This window comes from Micromys minutus (assembly GCF_963924665.1).
Source record: "Micromys minutus genome assembly, chromosome: 2".
In the NCBI taxonomy this organism is placed as follows: domain Eukaryota; kingdom Metazoa; phylum Chordata; class Mammalia; order Rodentia; family Muridae; genus Micromys; species Micromys minutus.
Window position 1 is genome coordinate 64180041 of NC_137971.1, and position 21381 is coordinate 64201421.

A 21381-nucleotide genomic window follows, 5' to 3' on the forward strand; every position below is an offset into this window, starting at 1 on the left:
TCACGGTTAAAGAAAAAGAGAGAGAGAGAGAGAGAGAGAGAGAGAGAGAGAGAGAGAGAGAGAGAGAGAGAGAGAGAGAGAGAGAGAAAGAGAGAAGAGAAGAGAAGAGAAGAGAAGAGAAAGAAGGAAGGAAGGAAGGAAGGAAGGAAGGAAGGAAGGAAGGAAGGAAAGAAAGAAAGAAAGAAAGAAAGAAAGGAAAGAAAGAAAGAAAAGAAAGAAAGACAGACAGACAGACAGACAGACAGACAGACAGAAAGAAAGAAAGAAAGAAAGAAAGAAAGAAAGAAAGAAAGAAAGAGAAAGAAATGACTTTCATACTGGTGGCCTCAAGTGTGAAGGCAACTCACTAATGGGAAGACAAATAGCTATACAACACAGACCCTAAAAATGTCATCCAGTTTTGTGAATTAATGGAAACTAATCAAGCTATAATGGGTAGCATGTGTTACGGGAGGTCCAAGGTCATAGCAAAGCCACTCACTGGCTTTTAAACACCTTAGTAATTTTAGTATAAGGTACTTCCACAGTCTGATATGAGCATGCAAAAATTTTACCCCGATGACGATGTGAGTTTTATTATTGAACAACCTTGGTAGCGGGTAAAATCACAAAACCTCAGGACTCCACGATATAAAAAAGCAGGAAGGATCACCCTGCCATCACCAAATCTAAAATTGAACTTGTAAAGTCATTGCTCACATGATGCACACAGTAGGATGAACTTCTGAAGGCCACCAATATAGCAGCCCCGCTGGAGGGATGTTCTACTTAGAAGTCAAGTTTCTTCCATTTGAAATATCTGTTTCTAGAAATGAAGATTTTTTTTTTTACACTAAGGAATTTTAAAAGCACATTGATACTTTAACTTCAAGAAAACACCAATTTCAATACCAAAGCTCATGCAGAGGGATGTAATATGTTGGTGATAAAATTATGTTGAGAGTTACTGAAAAGGCACTATTCCCCATGGTAACATTTATAATTAGTGCCTTCCTCTCCTGCAGAAGCATCGCAGTCTTACAGATGAGCTCAGAGGCTAGTGAATCCCTCACCAAGACAGCCGCTCCCCGTCAAGCACTCTACACTTATCCATACCCTACAACAAGTACCAAACTTTATTCCATGGCTGAGTCCAGTGAGGCAGAGGCTCCCAAGGTCACAGTGAGGGACAATACAGAAAGACTTTCCCCAGCTCTGTGAACTTCCCAAGGGACTCCTTCCTTAGGGGAGGCTCACATCTCTGCCTAATTGGTAATTTTCAGTCTTCTCATGTGTACCCAGGCCAAAGAAAACTCTTCAGCCATTGTCCTTACTCAATTACATTTTTTAAAGGACTCATTATCAGAATGTAAGTCCAATCATTTGAAAGAACCAGTTAATGCGGCAGGAGAAGGAACATCTCTGCTTGTTAATCATCATTTTTTGGCTTATCCCAAGGAAGATGCACGTGTGTAGCTCCAGATCACACAAAAGGGTGGATCTAGACCACATCTGTACAAAATCACTGCTTCTACATAACATCACACATCCTGGGTAGGAATGCTACTAGTCTGGGAGTCTAGACAGGTTTCCAAGAAAAAGAGACAAATGCAATGAATGAAGAGCCAGACCCAGTGCAAAACTGAATATGCCACTCAAGAGTCTGATGATGACTTGTACCCCTGCCACCTGTTCCATGTGGATGTGGCCACGGGTGTGTAAGGGCAGGTCCCTTCTTACCTGCTTTCCTGATACTTAAGTGGAACAGAGGTTAAAAAGTCATTTGAATCTAATGGTGAGGTTATAGCATAGCACAGTCTGTTTCCAGCATTTATATGTTCTCTACTCTACAGCTGCTAAGTGAAGATGCTCTGCTTATATTTTATTAGTTAATTTACAGATTTATCTTAATGATGACATTTAGGATCAAGAAACATTTTCTCCTGTATGAAAGGCATCCCTGTCTGTGGTCACTTCAAATGGAATCTACAGAAACAAAAGCCGCAGGAGAGAGCGCAAAGCAGAGCTTATGTAAAAACACGGCCTTGTGGGCAGAAGTGGCTGCGCACTGTTGGTGTGAGCTTGCCCACTCCCAATCAGGATGAGACAGACAGAAACTGAATACCTAATCAATCTGCACCCAGTGGAAAACGCAAACCCATTCCCAGTACCAACTTTGACAATGTCACTGAATAAGTTTTCTAATGAAACATATCTACTCAGAATGTTTTTCTTTTAATAACTTCTATTTTTAAAAAAATCCATTTTGAGCAATCTATTATAACTTTCCAGCTGATTCATAGTTATACAATTTCCACTACAGTTATGCAAAGTGAGTAGCCCAAGAAGATGGAAACCTCTGGGGCACAAGGGGGTTGTACCGCTCACACACAACAGGTCTGTAAACCAATTTCTGCTCTGTTTCCACCCTAGAGGACCAATGATGAGGCTTTTGTCCCCCCTGTCAAGAAGCTTTTGTGAAAATCCCCCTCTAAGGGTAGCATTAAGTTAATGCATGCATCCCCAACTGGTGCAGAATGTAAGGCCACGGTGACACATACTCACAAGTTCTGTGGCCCCACTGCTCTGTAGACAGCAGAGAGGGCACTTGGGGGTGGCAGATGACTGACAGCACATTTGTCCACAATCCACATCTTAAATGGCAGATATCCTTCCTGATACATCTCGGCACTGTCATTGCTTATTAAATAATTACAGCTTGTTCATGTTTCCTTTTGTGATTTTTTTTTCCATGATAGCTTGGTTTGATAGAACAAATTCAAAAGAAGTATTTGATTTTTTTTTTTTTAATAAGTATCTGAGATGTTCAGATCTGACAGAAGTTGGCTTAAAACCTCAATCCCTCTTTGACGTCAGGAGAATTCTGCTAAAGTCAGGACTATGGGAAACAGGCTTGACTGTGCCCATTTTCCAAGCTCACTCAACTCCCAGACAGTGTCTTGCACCTCTGATACCTACTTTATGTGGATGTGGTACAGATGGGAAAACCTAGTGGAGGTTCTTACTTCCTACCCACCTTAAAAACATTAAAAAGTTCATTTCAAGGGACTGCTACGTGGACCTTAGAACACAAGGACTTCTCCAAGCTTGGACACTAGCCAATCATGAAACTCAGCATCAACTCAACATCTGGATTTTGCCTGCAGAGGACTGTAGAACCTGTCTTATGGAAATGAAGCAAGGTAGGGATAAAAGAGGATTTATTTTACAAGGCAATGGCCTATATGTAGGGAAGAAACCAGAAAGGCACTTACATACATTGATGCTTACTGACATGGGCCACATCAGTCAGCATTCCACCTTGGTCTCATGGCAGAGGCCGAGACAGGCTGGCGCTAAAACCAGGAACCACAAACATACTGGGGTCCAGTGTTCTATAGTTGTTTAGGCAGTGGGGTGTGGTGGGAAGAGCCATAAATAAGAATCTTCCATGACATTAGTTAGTGCCCAGCTCAAGTGGCCAATTACAACTTGTCGTAGTTGTCATTAGGAGTCAGGGAAAACGTTCCAAAAAGCCTTGGACCTCATACTCTTGGAAGCCAGGTTCACTACACTCTTCCCTTTTGCCCGCTTTGCATACTTTTACACAATCACTCAAATACAAAAGGACTTGTGTGAACTTGTATAAGCTTTCTGTCTCCACTCCTCTCCCGGGTTTAGGTGCTAGTCAGGGACCATGCGCCAAGAGATTGCAGCTCTCTTGGTAGAGTCCCTCGCTACAAGAATGAAGCTCAGGTAGTATCTACCAAGCCAGGAGGAAAAGGGCTCTTTATCCTTACTTAAAGGTAGGACCGTGTTCTATAAACAGCAACAGAACTGTTGTTTCCTTAACCAGACACAGTACACCTCACCAGAAACAGAAAACCGGTTCCCTTCACCTGAGACAGAGGCAGGGCTGTTTTATCACACACCTTAAATGTACACCTACCTGACAGTGGGACCCTATCCCGATGCTGAAGCCTCAGCAGGATCTGAGAGCCCCTGAGTGCAGCCATATTGGCACCAGCCTTCAATCTAACTTATTCTAAGAGGGGCTACAGCAGAACAGCAAGATGCTTGCTTGGGCTGCAAGCCACACTCCATCCATTCTACCGCAGGCACCTTCCTCTTTCCCATGCAAGAGTGTACAAAGTACACCAGAGCCTGGTTGCAGGGGAGCTCCCAGGCACACTGGACCCTACCCCTATCTTTTTGTCGGGCTCATTCTTCACTAACTGGTAACACACAGTGATGTTTCCAGTTCCTGAGAAAGGCACAGTAAGAAGACATCAAGAGTGCGATGCTGGAAAAGCCAACGTAAGTGACAGCCAATTCATGTGATGCCTGTTCTTTTCTAATTGATACCTATGATAGCCCAAACTTAAATGATACATCCCCAGTCAAGGAAAATTTGGACATGGCATGATCTGCAAGTCAGTGACCAAAAAAAAGTGCACAGTTGTATTAAACATAAGTATACCCAGTCTACCTTCTGAGCTACCTGCCTACTTCACCCACATGAAACCCTCTGTTGTAAAAACTGGACACAGAGCCCAGGCTAGGGTGGCTGTGCAACCAACACCAGCTTCTTCTCATTTGTTCTTTCCCTGGATATGTGGAAAGGATCAAGGAAGACCAATGTGCCCTTCCTGCTGGCAGAGTGGAAGACTACAAAAGCTTTTATTTCTCCAGTTGAGGAAGCTTTTTGTTTGTTTTCCCTCTCCTGAGAGGCCATCCAGCAAGGATAGCTAAACTGATGAGTACCTGATGTAATAAAGTGGTCATGAGGATGCACATATGGGTCTCAGGCCAAATGTAACCATTGGGGGCAGGTGGGTGGAGATGACAAATTCTGCATGCCAGCCACCATGTCATGGAGTAAAAATGACAGTGACCGTTGAAATCTGATAGATTGTTCTTGAAATAAATAGTTTTCCACAAGTAATGACCCACTGTGAGAGAAACAACTAGAATAGATTTAGTAGACAATAAAATTGCTAAAATAGATTACCTCAATTACTTTTTGAGGTGCTTCATAAAATGTCATCAAAAGTACTTTCAACATAAATACAAAGAAAGAAACCAGGAGAAGTGTAAAGTCTTAGAAAAAAATACACATCTTTGATAAAAAGTAGGAATGGTAAGAATCCCAGGACCAAGTATTTCTTTCTCTGACAGAATGCACAGCTTCCTGTTCCCTGACAGATGATTCTAGAACTCCATGGAAAATCAGAATAGACTATTTCTCAATCACATGCTATCTTTAAGAAAGAAGGTTCATGTCCCATTGGACAGAAAAGAAATGATGTGACTGGTATGTGGGGAACAAGGCCATCTTGGGAAGATACAAGTGTGTGTCTCTGGACACTTACAATGAGCTCGGAATCCCGACCCATGGAAATGACCGTCCTGTTCACAGTCCTGAGAAGTTTCTCCATGATGATTTGGACATGCCTCTGAGTTGGACCCTGGAGGGAAGAAACACCAATAAAAGCCAAGAGCACAGACCATCATGGTCCCCCAAGCCCAAGCACTTGTCACTGAACCCAGCTGCTCTGTATGGAGTCAATCAATTATAAGCCTTAACGAGATGAAAAATGGTCTTTGTCAAAGGCAAATGCCTTCCCGAAGAAAACTCGAGGCCTTTTATTAATTATAGCCCATTAATGATAATTTGTTACATAATCATAGCAAATTAATTTAAGCAAACCTTAAAACTAAAAGCAAATCCATTTAAACAATATAATGTTTATGATCCCTGGTGAGACCGCCAATTAGTCTTCCAGAGACGCTTGGCCATCTGTAAACGGAAGGAGGGCAGATAACAACGTCGACAGCTCTGCGTGTCACATCCCGATAACTTAACTGCCGCGCAGAACAGAATGTTTTAGTACCAGTGCAGCAAATTATCTAAAATTCACAGTGCCATGGGGAGAATTTATTCCCTTGTTTAATGTGGAATGGAATTGTGGATTCGCTTCCATGCATATGACTTGAGTAGGCAGGCACCTGAGCAAATCTCTTCACAGTCAAAAGCTCTTCCCTGAGGTTGCCCTACAACCTCTTTGCCCTGGCTTTTCTCTGAGAAATGCAAAGGGCCTGGCATGGGAGTACTGGGGCTGGGCCTGAGGAAGACATCCAAGCCCTGGGCAAGGGCCATGCCACTGATTAAGCTGCCTCATCACCCAGCAAAGGTTGTATCTGATCCTTTGAGCACAAACCATGCAGAATGGGGTAGTCAATCATCACTGTCAACTTGCCTGAATTAAGGAATACCTAGGGCATTAGTGAGGTAAACCTCTGATTAGCTTCCCACAGAGGATTAGATGAGAGGGGAAGACACACCGAGAACAGGTGGCAGTAACTCATGAGAGCAAATCCTGGACTGAATAAAAAGGGGGAGAGGAGAAATCCACATGAACACCAACACCGAGCCACCCCCCTTTTCTGCTTCTAGATTTGCCCAAATAGAATTAAAGTCTCCTGTGGCTACAAAGACCCCTGGTCCAGCATTCTTGCTCCCCAACCCCCATTTCAATGTTCTAGATCCACTGAACTGTGAGCCAATATTAACTTCCCCTCCTTTAGTTGACTCTTCTGAGGTCTTTAGTAAAAGTGAGAGGGAAAAAAGTAAGTAATTCAGAGTGAACAACCTACTCCTGAATAGAAAGAACAAACGGGAGTGTGTGTGTGTGTGTGTGTGTGTGTGTGTGTGTGTGTGTGTGTACCAGGAAGGTGTCCAGTTCATATAGGAAAGAGTTCAGAGCAAGCCCAGTCTACTTAAAACCCTGACTAGAACTGGGGACACTGACAGGCAGAGGAACCCAAGGCACACTGGGGAACCCACCCCCAATCTTGCTCATGGGTTCAGTCTCCACTTACTGGTAACATACAGAGGTGTTTCTGTCCTGATCCAAGATACACCAAAATAAGCAATGACATTACCTAAGTGTATACTTTACATGTGCACAAACGGTATGCTGGTGATGGGACAGAGTGGGTGAAGCATTCATAGACCTGCCTGCACCAGATTCAGAGCAGAGAAATAAAATCAAGACTTAGAAATACAAGAGGGAGTTGCAGAGCTCAGGAAGCACTAGACACCTCTAGCTGTGGGGAACAGAGCAGAGAGCCTCAGGATGCACAGTTGGCTTCATTCATGTATGACTTAACAAATGCAAGCGCTAGGAAAAAGAAGGGTAACCATCTTGCCAAGCCTTTGCCTGACCTGCAGGGTGAGAACTCTGGCCAAGGGAACCATCTTACCAAGAAAACAAGAAAACAAAGACTCATTTGAATTCAGAAGAGTGAAAGTTCCACTGTAAAGATTACATACATATAAATAGAGAATTCAAAGGTAAAAGTCTACAGAGAAAGACTGAAAGTGAAGGCCATTGCCTTTCCAACAAGGCGGTTCTATTTGTGGCATGTGTCAGCAGCTTGGCCGATGGTGGGTGCGGCTGCCCATGGTCTGACCTCCACGACTCACCACATCCTTCCGGTATAGCACCTCCAGGATGTTGCTAAGCAGCTGGCAGCATGCCTCCAGATCTTCCTGCCTTTCCAGGTGGTACTTGAGCTGGTCTGTCATCATGGGGAGCAGGATCTCTCTGCAGTCTAGATAGAACACAGGGCTGTCAGTCAGTGGGAAACACCATGGAATCCCTCAGATCTGCAAGAAAGCTGTGAGGCCTCTCAAATATCTGGTTCACAGAGTGTAGAATGGAAAGGAACACCCACATGGGTGAATGGATTCGTGACTAGGAGGCCATTCCCATTGCTGCCAATCATTCGCAGATGAGTACCTGCCTGCATTTGCAGGTCTCTGTGTACACAAGTCACAAATATGCTTATCACATATAAAAACACACATGCACATCTCCCACAGTTGCACGTGTGACAGGTTAGATTTCCAGTCTTTTCATAAAGCAAGCAGGCAAGATATCCCCTCTTAAGTGTAAGATGTCAGCCCTGGGATGGGAACATGATACACAGCCCTTCCTCCTTAGATAGGCTCTCTGGCATAGACTGAGAAGATGGAATGAAAACAGAAGCCAGGGGCAAAGAAAAGGAAATGTGAACATTGAGTATGTCCACCGTGGTTTAGTTAGGAAGACAACAAGAACCAAACATAAACAGCAGAACAGCATGGACTCAGATTAAGGATGAAGTGAAATTTCTTCTCCTCCAGCTTGAAAATCCAGCTGAATCCTGGCAGCATCCACTTTCCAAAATGGCCTGCCTGTTTCCAGCCCTGTGTTCTGTCACCAGTGTGGCCATTTTCGCCTCTTTAAAGATGCAAAGCAGGTGAGCAAGGCTGAGCTCAGCAACAGGAAAGAGATGTAGCTGGCTTTCAGGATTGTATATTTTAGCATTTACGACATTAATGAAACATAAAAGCATGTTTTGCATTGATGTCCCCCGAGGTTTTTTATGTAGGGAAAAGGAAATCACACACAACAATGAAAGAGCGTCTCCACACATTCAGAAACACATTCCGAACTCAAAAGCACACACTGAACTTTCCCAAGGACAACAAACAGTATAATGAGAGACTGGGAAGAAGGTCCCTTCCTAAGCCAGGCAGGAAAAATCAGAAACAAATAACACAAGTCCCTCTGCCCTATGGTCTCCCAGTGGGACACACTTAGGTCACTCAACCAGGGCATTCTCAAATACCACTTAGATTTTCTCCCTTAAGAGAAGACTAGGAGAAATCCCATGTTCCAGAAGAGGTATGGTCCATTGCATGTATACATGATGATTCATCTGTCACTGTCAAGTTGACAGTATTTAGAATCACCTTAGCAACACACCTCTGAATTGTCTTTGAGGGTTTCTCCAGAGACCTTTAACTTCGGATGGCAGACTGACTCTGATTATGGGAGGTGCATAGGGTTGGGTCCAGGCATGAAAAAGGAAGAACACATTTTAAAAGAGCCAAGATTCCCTGCCTTTTGTTTCCTGTTCTGCTCAAATGTGATGGTAATGAGTGGCAGCCAGAGCTGTTTCTGCCACCATGGCTCTCGCCCATGGGCCAAAAGAGACCCTTAATCCATTAGGATGACTCTTGACAGATATTCAGTCATAGAGATAAAAATCAAACAAACAAACAAATGAAAACCAAGGTAATCCAACATGAATACTTGGCTTCCCCGTCGACACCAATTTTTAATAATCAACCTCTGTGCAGATGTAATGCAGAAGACAGGCCAGCACTGCTGGACCTGGCACCAGGAGCTGTCTGGAATCCTACAGAAAGCAAGGGACAGAGGGGACAGAACACTGCAAGGGTGCTATCTGCATGGGGAAGTTGACCCCTCTGTGTCTGGGTCTTCACTGTCAGGAAGACTTCATCCGAATTCCCCACTGTCTCACCTATCCCTGCCAACGACCCCATGGAAGAACTGAAGTGTTTTGATGATAGTACCATACCCTTTGAGCTTAAGAGACACTCCAAAATGCCAAGATATGCTGCCACTCAAGAGATAGCACAGATGTGAGATCTGCCCAAAGATAAACTATGCAAGGGAAACAGTACAATACAATGACCCCTGGAACATGCTATCAACAACAACCCACCCCAGATGCCTTTCCTATAGAACTTCAATGTTTACAAGCTATAGCCACCCTCATTTAAACTACATCTGCTGCCTTGAGCCATATGTAACATCTAATACAGAGCAACCGTCCAGATCAGTACCCAAGAATGCTCCCTTGTAGAACAATACCCAAGCCCTGTCATTCAGATGGGCCCCTCCAGGGAGTACCAATTCAATACCTCCAGCTAAGCCCTCCTTAACTTCTACTGGGAACATATGACCTCTATGTGCCCAACTCAACATAGGACAAGTCCTGAGCTATGCCTGTCCAACTAGTCACTATCCACATGACTGCCAACATTTTGGAGCTCACATGAATTTCCAAGGTATCTCAGAAAGAAAAAGGGCAGAGCTGCTAAGGTCCATGTTTTCAACCTGTTTGACCCCCTTTAGGAGTCAAATGACCCTTTCACAGGGGTCACCTAAGACCATTGGAAAACTCAGATATTTACGTTATGATTCATAACAATAATAAAATTACAGTTATGAAGTAATGTTAAGAAACCCTTGTGAACTGGTCAGCACTGGCTGGAGAATGGATCTGTCTCTGAATGTTTCAATGAGAGCTATGCTTTAGGCTCTCGAACTAGATGTCCTGGCCAAAGTCCTAGCCTCACAGCCTCATTTATCGGTTGTGCTGAGAAAGCAATTGTGGACTACACTGTTCTCGGAGCTAGCTGGGTGTGCTGGTTCCATTTGTCAGTATTACCTCAGGGGGAAGAAGGCTATTCTGCACACAGGCAGGGAGATACTGCCCACCATGTTTGGATCCCGCATGGGAGCACCCACCACTAGGTCTTACCAACTTGTTATGCTCTGTGACTTGGTAAGAAGCAACTCCAATGACAGTTTGTCATGTTTAAAACTATTTTAAGCCAGACTTGAAGCCTCACATCTGTAATCCCAACACTCAGGAGGCTAAGACAAGAGGACCATGGTGACTTCAAGTCTGCCAGGGCTACTTAATGAGATCCACACTAGCCTGGGTTAGACTGTGGGGAGAAAATGAAACAAAAATATCCAAGAACAGAACAATTTTCTTCACTCACCTCCCTGAGAAGATAAAAAGTCATTGGCTGTGCTTTCTGACAGATGAGTGTCAAGCTGTAATGGGGAAATGCGGTAAGAATACTGTAATTGTAATACAGAGAGAGAGAGAGAGATGGTGTTTGAGGAAGGACTTGGCACAAAGCCTTCTCAGCTGAGGCTCTAGGAAAGGGCCCCAGGCCCAGCACCACCACCATCACAAAATTACCTCTGCATTCAGCTCCACATCTGAACAGAGATGGACAGATCCACCAGACAGATCAGGAGGTTTGTCAGACATCCCCGAAGGCCATACTGCCCAAACCAGGGATCTGAGGCAGGCTTCCAAGAATATAGTGTGGCTTACAGCACTGTCCACCTCTGTGCCATTAGAAACACACTATGCACCCTCAAAGCAAGAAACACAATGTCCCCAGTACCTTTTGGGGGAACAGAGGCAAAGGAGTCACACTCTATACCTCCAGGTCCAAGTTCAAGGGCAACCAGAAATACTGACTGCATTAACTATGCTTGTTTGTACTGGACAATAAACTGTCCAGAGGAGAGTTTCCCTTTCAATAAAAGAAATAATTTTAGCATATAAACCAGGGGGGGGGGAGAGAGAGAGAGAGAGAGAGAGAGAGAGAGAGAGAGAGAGAGAGAGAGAGAGAGAGAGAGAGAATGCATGCATGAGCATTACTTTCTCTCCCTTAGAGGTCAGTCAGTTACTACGGACCACCACACACATTCATTTTTCCTGTGAACCATAGCAATTTGCACCCGCTAAGTGGTGAGGAAGTTCTTTCCATCCCCAGCAGCCTAGCCCCATCCTTGTCAGACATCTGAAGGACAAACACCCTCTACAAGAATCCTTCCAGCTTACAAGGAATGTGGTTTTACTGGGTGGTGTCCTAGCCCACTGGACAATAGAAAGCAGCTGGACAAGAGGGCGTGTCTGTCTTGCTGGACTGTGGAAGGGCATGCAGAGGGTAGGAAGACTAAAGTGCAGGCAGATCTGCTGTCCAGTACTATATCCAACCCTCAGTGAACAGTAGCTGTTTAAATTGTAATTTTTATAATTTGTATTATTGTGTGTGCCATTTCTATTATGCAAGGCCAGGCTCTTTGAATGAATGTACAACAGGAAAATGAATGCCTTACAGTGGCCTGAGATCGGATCAACCCACACAGTAGTGATTCTGCTGTCTGCCCCCAAAGTACAGAATAACCTAAGTATTGCAAAAACTCTTTTTTTGGCAGATGTCGGGGGGGGGGGGGAGACAGATGTATAAATGTAGCCCAGGCTAGACTCCAACTCATAACCCTATCTCAGTTACCCATATATTAGAGTTACAAGGACATACCACAAACAGACAAACCTACCTTTATGTTTAATGAGTCTTTTCCGTGCCTGTATTTCAGTCTACAGAAGTTAAATATTCTTAAATGCTAAGTTATAGGAGGGCTAGAAGAACACATGCTACATCATGGATGGAGGCACACAACTGCAGGAGAAGATTGTACAGCCTCTGGTGGCTGTGACAGAAGTCTCCCATGCCACACAATGGGCATTCCAACTGAGCATGTGCAATAATATCCGTTCCCAGGAATAGGATATCAGATCGAGAAAGCCGATAAAACAAAATAAATAGCCTGAATTCATTCCCAGAACAATTTACAAAAAGAAAAAGAAAAAAAAAACTTATACTAAAGGAAAAACACATTTTTTTAACATGTTTTTAATAAACCACTGACATATATCCTCTGAAAAACTCTGGAATGCCTGCTCACAAGACTGATAGACTCTGATTCATGCCGTGGAATTCTTAAAATGGCTTTTGATGATGAGTTCAACCATATATTTAAAGAAAAAATAAAATCACAATGCATACACACACATAGAACATTTAAAATAGAACAGTTATTTTGGGAAGGGGGAAAATTAGCAGGATGAGAAAGGGGACAGGAGGGCAGTGGGAAAGTAAGTATCAGCCAAAATATGTGACATGCTTGAGGAACATATCACTACAGAACTCATTACTTTGTACAACAAACGTAATTGTAATAAAATTTAAAAATAAAAACAAGAACTGCTTCTATAGCATGGAAGAGGTCATTTGTTCAATCACATTACAGAAAATACAAAACAAAACGTCAGGCTGGAATGCAGCCAGGTTGGTAGAATGCCGGTCGAGCAATCCAGGGGGCGCTGAGTTCAATCCCCAGCACCATAAAGAAACAGATATGGTGGTTCATGCTTGCCAACCCTGCATTTGTAATGGAAGGGTGGAAGGTCAGAAGGTCAAGGTCACCTGTTCCATATTGAACTCTTGCTAGCCTGGGCTATGTGAGCTATTGTTTCAATACAGGCAGAGTGGTGCTACAGCTGTGAAGGAAAAAGACTGGGGCATTGCTGCTAACAAAATAGCAACTGGAAGTAAAGAACATAAGAGTTACTCCACTCTGAATAAACTAAAAAGAAAAAAAAAACCTGAATTATGTACTTTTAGTTGTATGCAAATGTATCTGAATAAAAATACCATACAATTTGAAGATTAAACGAAAATGATGTTCACAGTCATTATAAAGTCCAGCAGGCCCTTCTGTGGGTCTTGGGCACATCACCTAAATGTTCCAAGCATCCCATTTTCCTGTCTCCACAAGGGCACTGCACTTGGTCACCTCCCAGCTTATCCTGTGAACTAAGGATAGCAAGCCTGAACTTAGCAGACAGTGAGCAGGAGTGAACACTAGCTCTTACAGAGGGCACAAGTGGTCGATACAATGTCTCCTCCAGACAGCCTGCACTAAGACAGAACCTCACCGCTGCACTGTCCAGTATAGCGGCCACTGAACATGAAGCTGAATTGGTGCATCAATATTATTTGGACTCTCATCTGTGTAGATCCATATGCCCATATGTATGACACCCCATCCCTCCCTCTCCTCCATCACCCACAATAACTCTCCTTCCTAACTTCATGTCTTCTGCCCATTTATGATTAGAATAGCACCCATAAGCTCTTATGTTTGAATGTATGATTCTCAGGTCATGCAACGAAACGTTTGGGAACTATTAGGAAGTTTGGCCTTGTTGGAGTAGGGAGGCCTGTGGAGTGGGAAGTGAGGTTTTAAAAGCCCATATCAAGACAGAAAGACAGCAGAAAGACAGCGCTCTCTCTCTCTCTCTCTCTCTCTCTCTGTGTGTGTGTGTGTGTGTATGTGTGTGTGTAAGCTCTCAGCCCCTCCAGACTTGCATCATGCTTCCTGACATGATAATCTGGGAATAACCGACTCTCTGAAACTGCAAGCAAGCCTCCAAGTAAATGCTTTACTTTATGTAAGACTTGCCTTGGTCATGGTGATTCTTCATAGCACTAGAACAAATGACTAATACACTAAGTACAATTAGCACCTTTCAAATGTTCACAGGTGTGGGGCATCGTTGAACCAAAGAAGACCTGCCAGTGACCACCCCTCAAAGAATACCTTTCTCCAGCAACTAACAATTTTCAACAGACCCTCAGTAAGGGGTGGGGCCTGGAGAGCATCATCCCCATTAATATAACTTTGACTGACTATTAAAACTATAATACCAACCTTCTCTGTAAGGTGTATTCACTGGTACAGTAGTGGCAGTACTATGATGTAGTAATTAACTGCTTTCTGATTAGATTTGAGGACTGTTCAGCAAGAGCTATGCCTAGCACTGTAATTCTGGTCAAAAGCCCTTGGCTGTGTAGGTAACAGGCACTAGGCAGACTATTCTATTACTATTTTGCTAAGTGGTATTCTTGTCAAACTGCCTTCTAAATGTGTATGTTTACAACCATAGAGCTGGATTTAATTTTAATAAATGAATTGCAAGTTCAGATGTTTAAACGTGCTGTTTAATCTAGTTACTGCAAACAACTGTTAAGAAAAATAAATTGTTTTATACATTGAAGACTAAAGATCCAGGGTCTCAGATAGAGTAAGAATTTAGCATTTAAATTGTGCTATAAGTCACAAGACAATGAACTCCTCAGACTCTGCATGGATAAAGGAATATAAAGCATGCGTTAGTGAGTTTTAGATGGAATTCAGACTGCAATGACATTTTGGATAAAATATATGACTGACTTACATTGCTTCAAACTACATTTGCTGAAGACTAGGGAATTTAGAATGATATTCAAGGCTCATCGTCTACTTCTGTAGGAAGCACAGGCTAAGGATGCAAGAGAGCAGATGAGGAGGAGCCCCTATAATTCTTCATTTTAATGAAGGTTCACTGTAATAAATGAAGCTGATTCAAGGCCACAGCTTTCTGACCACTCACCCTATCACGGGGGGGGGGGGGGGTGGGCAGGACTTCTTCATACCTGTCAGGGCCCACTGGAGGTACAGCAGCAAAAAGCAGAGCTGCCGTATTTTATTCTGCCATATTCAGATACCAAGTAAGCAACTCAGCACAGAACCCAGGCCAGGGGAAGGCATCGCTATGGACCCACACTCATGAGGGAGACAGCATCTTGTATGCACTGCCTTCTCCACATTCTGTGATGATCACAGACTCCAATCATTCAACATCTGCTCATCTGCAGCTGTGAGGGCCAAAGCCAGGATGATTAATGCTCTGGTAATGGGCACAGAGTAAAAAATATTAATCTTTATAAAAGGTATTCAACAGGCATCATCGGCTTATAAATGTCCAATCAGAATATCTGTCTATAACCCCATTACAGCTCTACATTAAAATAAGACACAAAAATGAGAATGAATTTGTCCATTTAAAGCACTCATTTTTATGAACACTGAGTAATGTGCTTCTTAATTTTTAGTTCGGTCACATTAAACAAATGATCCATAAAGTGCATTTAATAACCTTGTGTGTGTTGCATAGAACTGAAAGCCAAAATAACACTTTTAATGAGAATTAAACAGTAAGAGCCATATTAATGGAGAATGCTTCCTATTCATCTTTTATAGACAATCATCTTGTTTCCCTACCATTTAGGAACCCTGGGCCCAGGCTTCAATATGCTCAAGTGATTTTCTCTCCATCTACATGAATCTTTAAGCAGCAGTGGCTCAAAGACTGTATCTGTAATAGAAGGGGATGTAGGAGCCATCTACTGATCTCCACACTGTTCAGTTTAGGTACCTGGAAGATAGTGACAGATACAACCAGCAACTGTACTGCTAAGCAAAAGCTGAGCTGGCATTAGCCACCACACTCACAAGTAAGAGAACTTGGTAATAAAAACTCCCATCCACGCCTATGCGCATCCATGTGGACATATTTAAATGTCAAGTACTAAGCCATCTCCCCCAAAATCATTTTTAAGTAAGAAGTTATAAAGCTTGTAGTACCAAGAGAAGAAACCTCTAGCAAGCCACCCTTTAAGAGTATTGTTTGCAGAGACACACAGATATCTAGTTCCACATCTCCATTCCTGACAGCTGGGCAGCACCTCGTAGAGTATTCTGGTCAGAACAGTACCACTTGCCTGTGTGCTAAAAGGATCAGAAATGTGGTAATCTGTAATTCAGCCTTGAGGTACCTAATGCCATGGAATTTTAATTGAGAGGATGACAGAGCAAGTAAGAGGCTTTGGAAATTGGAAGGATGAGCAGGGAGGCATGAAGACTGCCAAGCCAGGGGAGCAAAACTCGGTGGGCAATGACAATTGCTACCCAGTCTGATGACTAGAATCCCATCCCCAAGGCTCACAAGGTAGAAAGAGAGAACTCATTCTTACTAGGAGACCACCAGACCCCCACATGCACACTGTGGCATGCATAAGTGTACACACTGAGGGATAAATAGATGTTAAAAAGTACATTTTAAAACCTGGCCAAATGCATGACTCCTATGTATGGGCGTGACACCTTGCATAGAAGCAGAAATGTTTATGAAGAGCACTGGGCAGTAGGTCCTCTTGACCTTTGAGACTGGAGAAGGACATCAGACGAACTGAAGTTCTAGTAGAATGGCTGTACATCCCCTCAGGTAATGGGAAAGAAAAATCAATGGAAAGGCTATAAAAATTAACTCCATGTAAATACACACAAGATAAACATAGACTAAAACAGAACGAAAGAAAAAATTGTGTGGGGAAATCTGGTCATGTGAGCAGTCTACTGTCTAGGTCTATTGATTTGACAAGGAGTTCTACAATTCTTCCCCCTGTGGAATGAATCTCAACATATAAGAGAAGAAAACAGATGCAGCATCCATGGTCTGGTGGCAGTGGGTGGGGCAGTGCATGCCGCTGGCCGATCTACTATGTAGGCAGACACAGCATTTAGTCAGAGTGGTTCTGAATACATACCACTCTTGGTGGCTCTCACAAATAGAGGCAAGCGTTAAAACCATGTGGTTGAAGACAGTTCACTCTGGAGGAAGGTCTGCCATTAGTGATGGATTTATGTAATGGCTATTTAAGGGTAGAGTCATGACACAAAATCCTGGCAAGGGCAGACTTTCCATTGTCCAGGACAACATTTGATACAATAAGCTGAACTGTCAAAACTAAAAAGAATCAAGGAATGCAGGGGTGAGGAACTGGTTTTCCAGATACCTAGTGATAGCATAATTAGGGATAAGACAAATGGGAACAGCCATTTCTCTGACTGCTCTTCCCACATTTACACACTAGGAGAAAAGCAGAAACCGGCCAGAGGTGAGTTCAAAGTAGAGTCAGAAGAGGCTAACATGTAGATGAATAACACCAAAAAGAACTAGCTGATGATGCTAGCCATCTGTTCAACCCTACAACCCCCAGTACTGCCACCCCACAGAAAGAGAAGAGAAATACTATTAAAACCCTGTGGACATATGAGAACACCACTATATGATTTATTCATGCTTAATTTACAGATGTGTTCATTTAGCCATTCATCTGTATGTTTTACTTTCCTTCAGATAGTGTTGAAGTAAATTCAGCATTTGGAGACTCATGCAGTGGTCATGAAACAGTTTAAGGAGTGTGTAGATGATGGATCAGAAACAAGCCAGAGCTTTAATCAGCACCACCGTGTTGGACAGCTCCCTGCCTGGGCCTCTGCTTCTATATAGAGGACTTCTTATTTAACTGACACCCTCATCTGTAAATTGAGTTAATTAGTCTTTTCCAGTTCTACATTTTTATGTTGATGACTCTGAAGTCTCTCAAAGGAATCAAACTTGCCAACCAAAAGTCTTGAGCCCTTGGTAGGTGATCTATAAATTATGGTGGACTTCAAATAGGTATAATTAAGAAACTCCCATATTACAAGCTATTTCTAAAAAAAGTGTGTACTGCTGTAACAAGTGGCCTCTGGACAAACACACAGAATGAAAGACACAGAGCGAGACCAACAGAGTGAGGGATGGAAAAGGTATTGGATAACAGATAAAGATTGAAAGTTTCCTTGAGGTCTGGGAAGGAGTGGGGGGTGGGGTAGAAAGAGTAAGTGATGTTTATATTCCAGCATTATTTAAAGGAGTTAGTCTTCAGGGTTCGCAGCTGGCAACATTCATTAGAAGTCATCAGCACAGCTATCTAATTAAAGTGTTCCGAAATGCCTTATGAGTGGGACATTAAGTGACTGTGGCAAAATTAGCCCCAACCCCGATTTTTCCTCTGTGCACAACATCTATCAAGTTAACAAAAAAACTACTTGAGAATAGCTTGGGGTTTAAGATTTGGATTTTCACAGTAGAAAAACTCAAGAGATACTGTTTTGATGTGTTGATGGATCAGAGCATTAAAAGGATATATTTTATTGTGTTCTGAATTAAGCAGTTTCTCATCTATGACCTAAAGCAGCAGAAATTGATGAACAGGGCAGTCTTAAGAGATAGATGCTTTCTACTTAGAATCTGGCTACTGTGAGGAGAGCTCTGAAATTCAGTGTTTCCTAATCTTTAAGTCCTTTTAAGTATGTGGGTATCACCCAGGGTCTTCTGCAGACTACTATAACTAATGCTCCCACCATTAGCCAAGAGTTTTACTCCCTTTGATCACTGGGCAAATTAGTCACCTTGAAAAGAAGAATGAAATACATCACTTAAACTGCCTCACCCTGCATTTTAACGAGGCTTCCTATATTATTCAAAACTGAGAATACAAGAGTTCTCAAAGGGAAGGTGAGCACTGTTGGACAAGGAGTTTGCCTTTAGTTTGATTTCTGTCGCTGTGATAAAAGACTGTCAACATGGAACTCGGGAAGAAAGGGGTTTATTTAGATTATACTTCCAGGCTACATACCATCACTGGGGGCCTGCTTGATATTCTACCGTCATTACCTGTGACCAGGGTACCCAGCTAGGATACGGTCTATCTGCTAAAGGGAAGGAAGGAGTAGAAGATGGCCAGGGTTTCAGAGAATGGCTCCCTTCCCTCTCCTGCTCACATCATGAGTACAGCCACCAGGCAAGCAACAGCCACAAACCAAAGCCGTGCCAAGGAATAACAGGTTTACAACCACCAGAGTATTAAAACACTACCAAGACCAAGACTTGCTGCTACACTTATGGTCATACGTGACTCATCCAATCTCACACTGCCCTCTAAAACCAAACAAGCATAGGTACAAGAAAAAGCATGTATCAAGCTGTAAAATGAGAGTTGTTCTTCGCCTAGGTCCCCGTTAGCATGGGAAAATGGACAAGCTATGTCTGGGAATACGAAGAAACTGTTCCATGGTAATTAGAACAAGCTCCCTCATGGTCTAGGATCCAGAAGAGCAAGCATGTGTAGCAGACAAGGAAAAAGTCCCAAAAGGAACCTCCATTTTCTCAAGCCTCCTTGCAAGCACAGAGAGTATCCTTGACGAGGCTACTCAGTGACACTAGCCAGGTGGATTCACTTTATCCCAACTCCCATAGCATCAAGGTGGAAAAAGGGCTGGGTGGGCATAAATCCTACACTCAGTGTTCCGACGCTTGATTTAATTACACTACAACTTTTTATTTCTGTAATAGGATTTAGGCTTTAATTTTTCCCAGCTTTTGTCAGATATGTGGGCAACAACATTATCACATGGGAAAAAAGTCACAAGTGCACAAATTAAGAGACGTCGACCTTTCCCTCTCTTTGTATCTTGCTTTGAAAATCTGCTCGCTCCACACTGCAGATGATATTCAAGAGTCGTCATTCTGCACAGCACATAATCTGTTTAGCCAGCTTTCAAGTAGGCAAGTCACATCAGAGACCAGGCTCGGAAGCCATTACCGCCCATTCATTGGCTCTCATGCACAGCATGCTAATGAGCCTAAGGCCCTTCACCTCAGCACAGGAGCAAAAACAGGACATCCAAGGCAGATGATGGGGGATGGGTGGGACATGCCAGCATAAGAACTAGACTTAGAATACATCGTCTGTCTAAAATAATGTCACTCACTGAGTAATTGCTACCTATGCAGCCATTGGATAGTCTGGGATTAGCTTCCAGTCTGACCATGAGTTCACTATTGTTGAAGTTGGATAATGGGGACGTAAGTACATATTGCAGCCTTCTTTCTACACTTTAATATTCTGGTAAATTCCTCCATTTTTTTCACAAGAAAGTATACTGAATCCAGAGGCAGGTCCATCCTCACACATGTGGCTTGACACCATGAAATTCTTAAGCCAGAACAGAATACAACAGAAAAGAAGGCTGGCCTCCATTGAGCCAGTTTCACTGAACACAACCTCCTGTAACAACCTATCTCCTGTTGTAGCCCAGCAAACCCCCACTGGGTATATATTCCCTTCCCCTGACTGCAAATGGGAGAAGTGGTGAGGGAAAGCGAAAACAGCCCAGTATGTCACCAGCCTGGGCCCACAGAAACCCGTGTGTGAGAGCCACAGCTCACTATGTTACCACCAAGTTACCAGTCACATGCATGCTGACCATAGGAGCAGGTCAGACATTAACAGCTGGAAACACAGAAACTCTGATTATTCTGTACAAACATGTTTCTTGCTCCCAAACACAGCAGACAACAAAACGGTGCTCATACGTCTTCCACATGATAGCTTAGCTTAAGCTGGCACCGAGTATAATTCCTGACTGGCAACAGGTATCATCTGCGAACCCTTGAGAGTGTAAATCTGTAAGTATCTATGCAACCATTCTGAGAAACCTGGAACACATGTTCAAGACTGCTTGAAGCTGTTTTCCAAGAGAATACCCCTAATTAGTGCCCCTAGCGAGTCATTTTCTTGTTCTCAGAACTGGAGGAGATTTCCCAGCCCTTGCCGTGGGGCTCCCACAGTGACCTCAAGGATTCTATCACCGATGGGACAGGAGGAAGGCACTTCGAAAAGGTGTGGCACATAAGGTAGAGCAGGCAGCAAAACCAACTTCTACAAAGTTATAAGGATCAGGACCCAAGGCAGAGAAGAAAGCATGAACACCGCAGCTACCATTTCTCATCCGAAAAGGCTTGACTTTAAATATTTATACAAATGTGGCACAGACTACTTTATAAAAGTAATGGCTCTTTATGAGAATAGACTGGCCAGAAGATTTCAGCTGTTCATCTTTTACTGAAAAGGAGAGAAGACAGCAGTTGGGGACTTGGGAGGACAGAGCCTGCAAATGAGAAAAATGGTGGCCTTCTATGCTATCCCAGCTCAGAAAGATTCTTAGCATCAAACCCCACAAACACTGGAATTTTCATATTGGTCAAAGAATTCTAAAAGGCTTGAGGGCAGCCACTCAGTGATCAGAACACATTTAGTCAGATGCTGATTGGCTGTAAGACGAGAAGCTCCAGACTGATTTTGGCTTGGCCTATGATGATTTTGGACTTAAA

At 43.2% G+C, this 21381-nt stretch overlaps 1 protein-coding gene across 1 annotated transcript in view; it reads right to left on the bottom strand.

Moving 5' to 3' along the window:
- DOCK1 (dedicator of cytokinesis 1) overlaps positions 1-21381 on the bottom strand; it is a 475815-nt gene that overhangs the window by 270011 nt on the left and 184423 nt on the right. The window contains exons 26-27 of the mRNA XM_080912399.1: positions 7469-7596; positions 5352-5447 (exon numbers count right to left, since the gene is read on the bottom strand). Of these exons, the coding sequence (XP_080768525.1) occupies positions 5352-5447; positions 7469-7596 (224 nt within the window). The remainder of the gene's footprint in view (positions 1-5351; positions 5448-7468; positions 7597-21381) is intronic.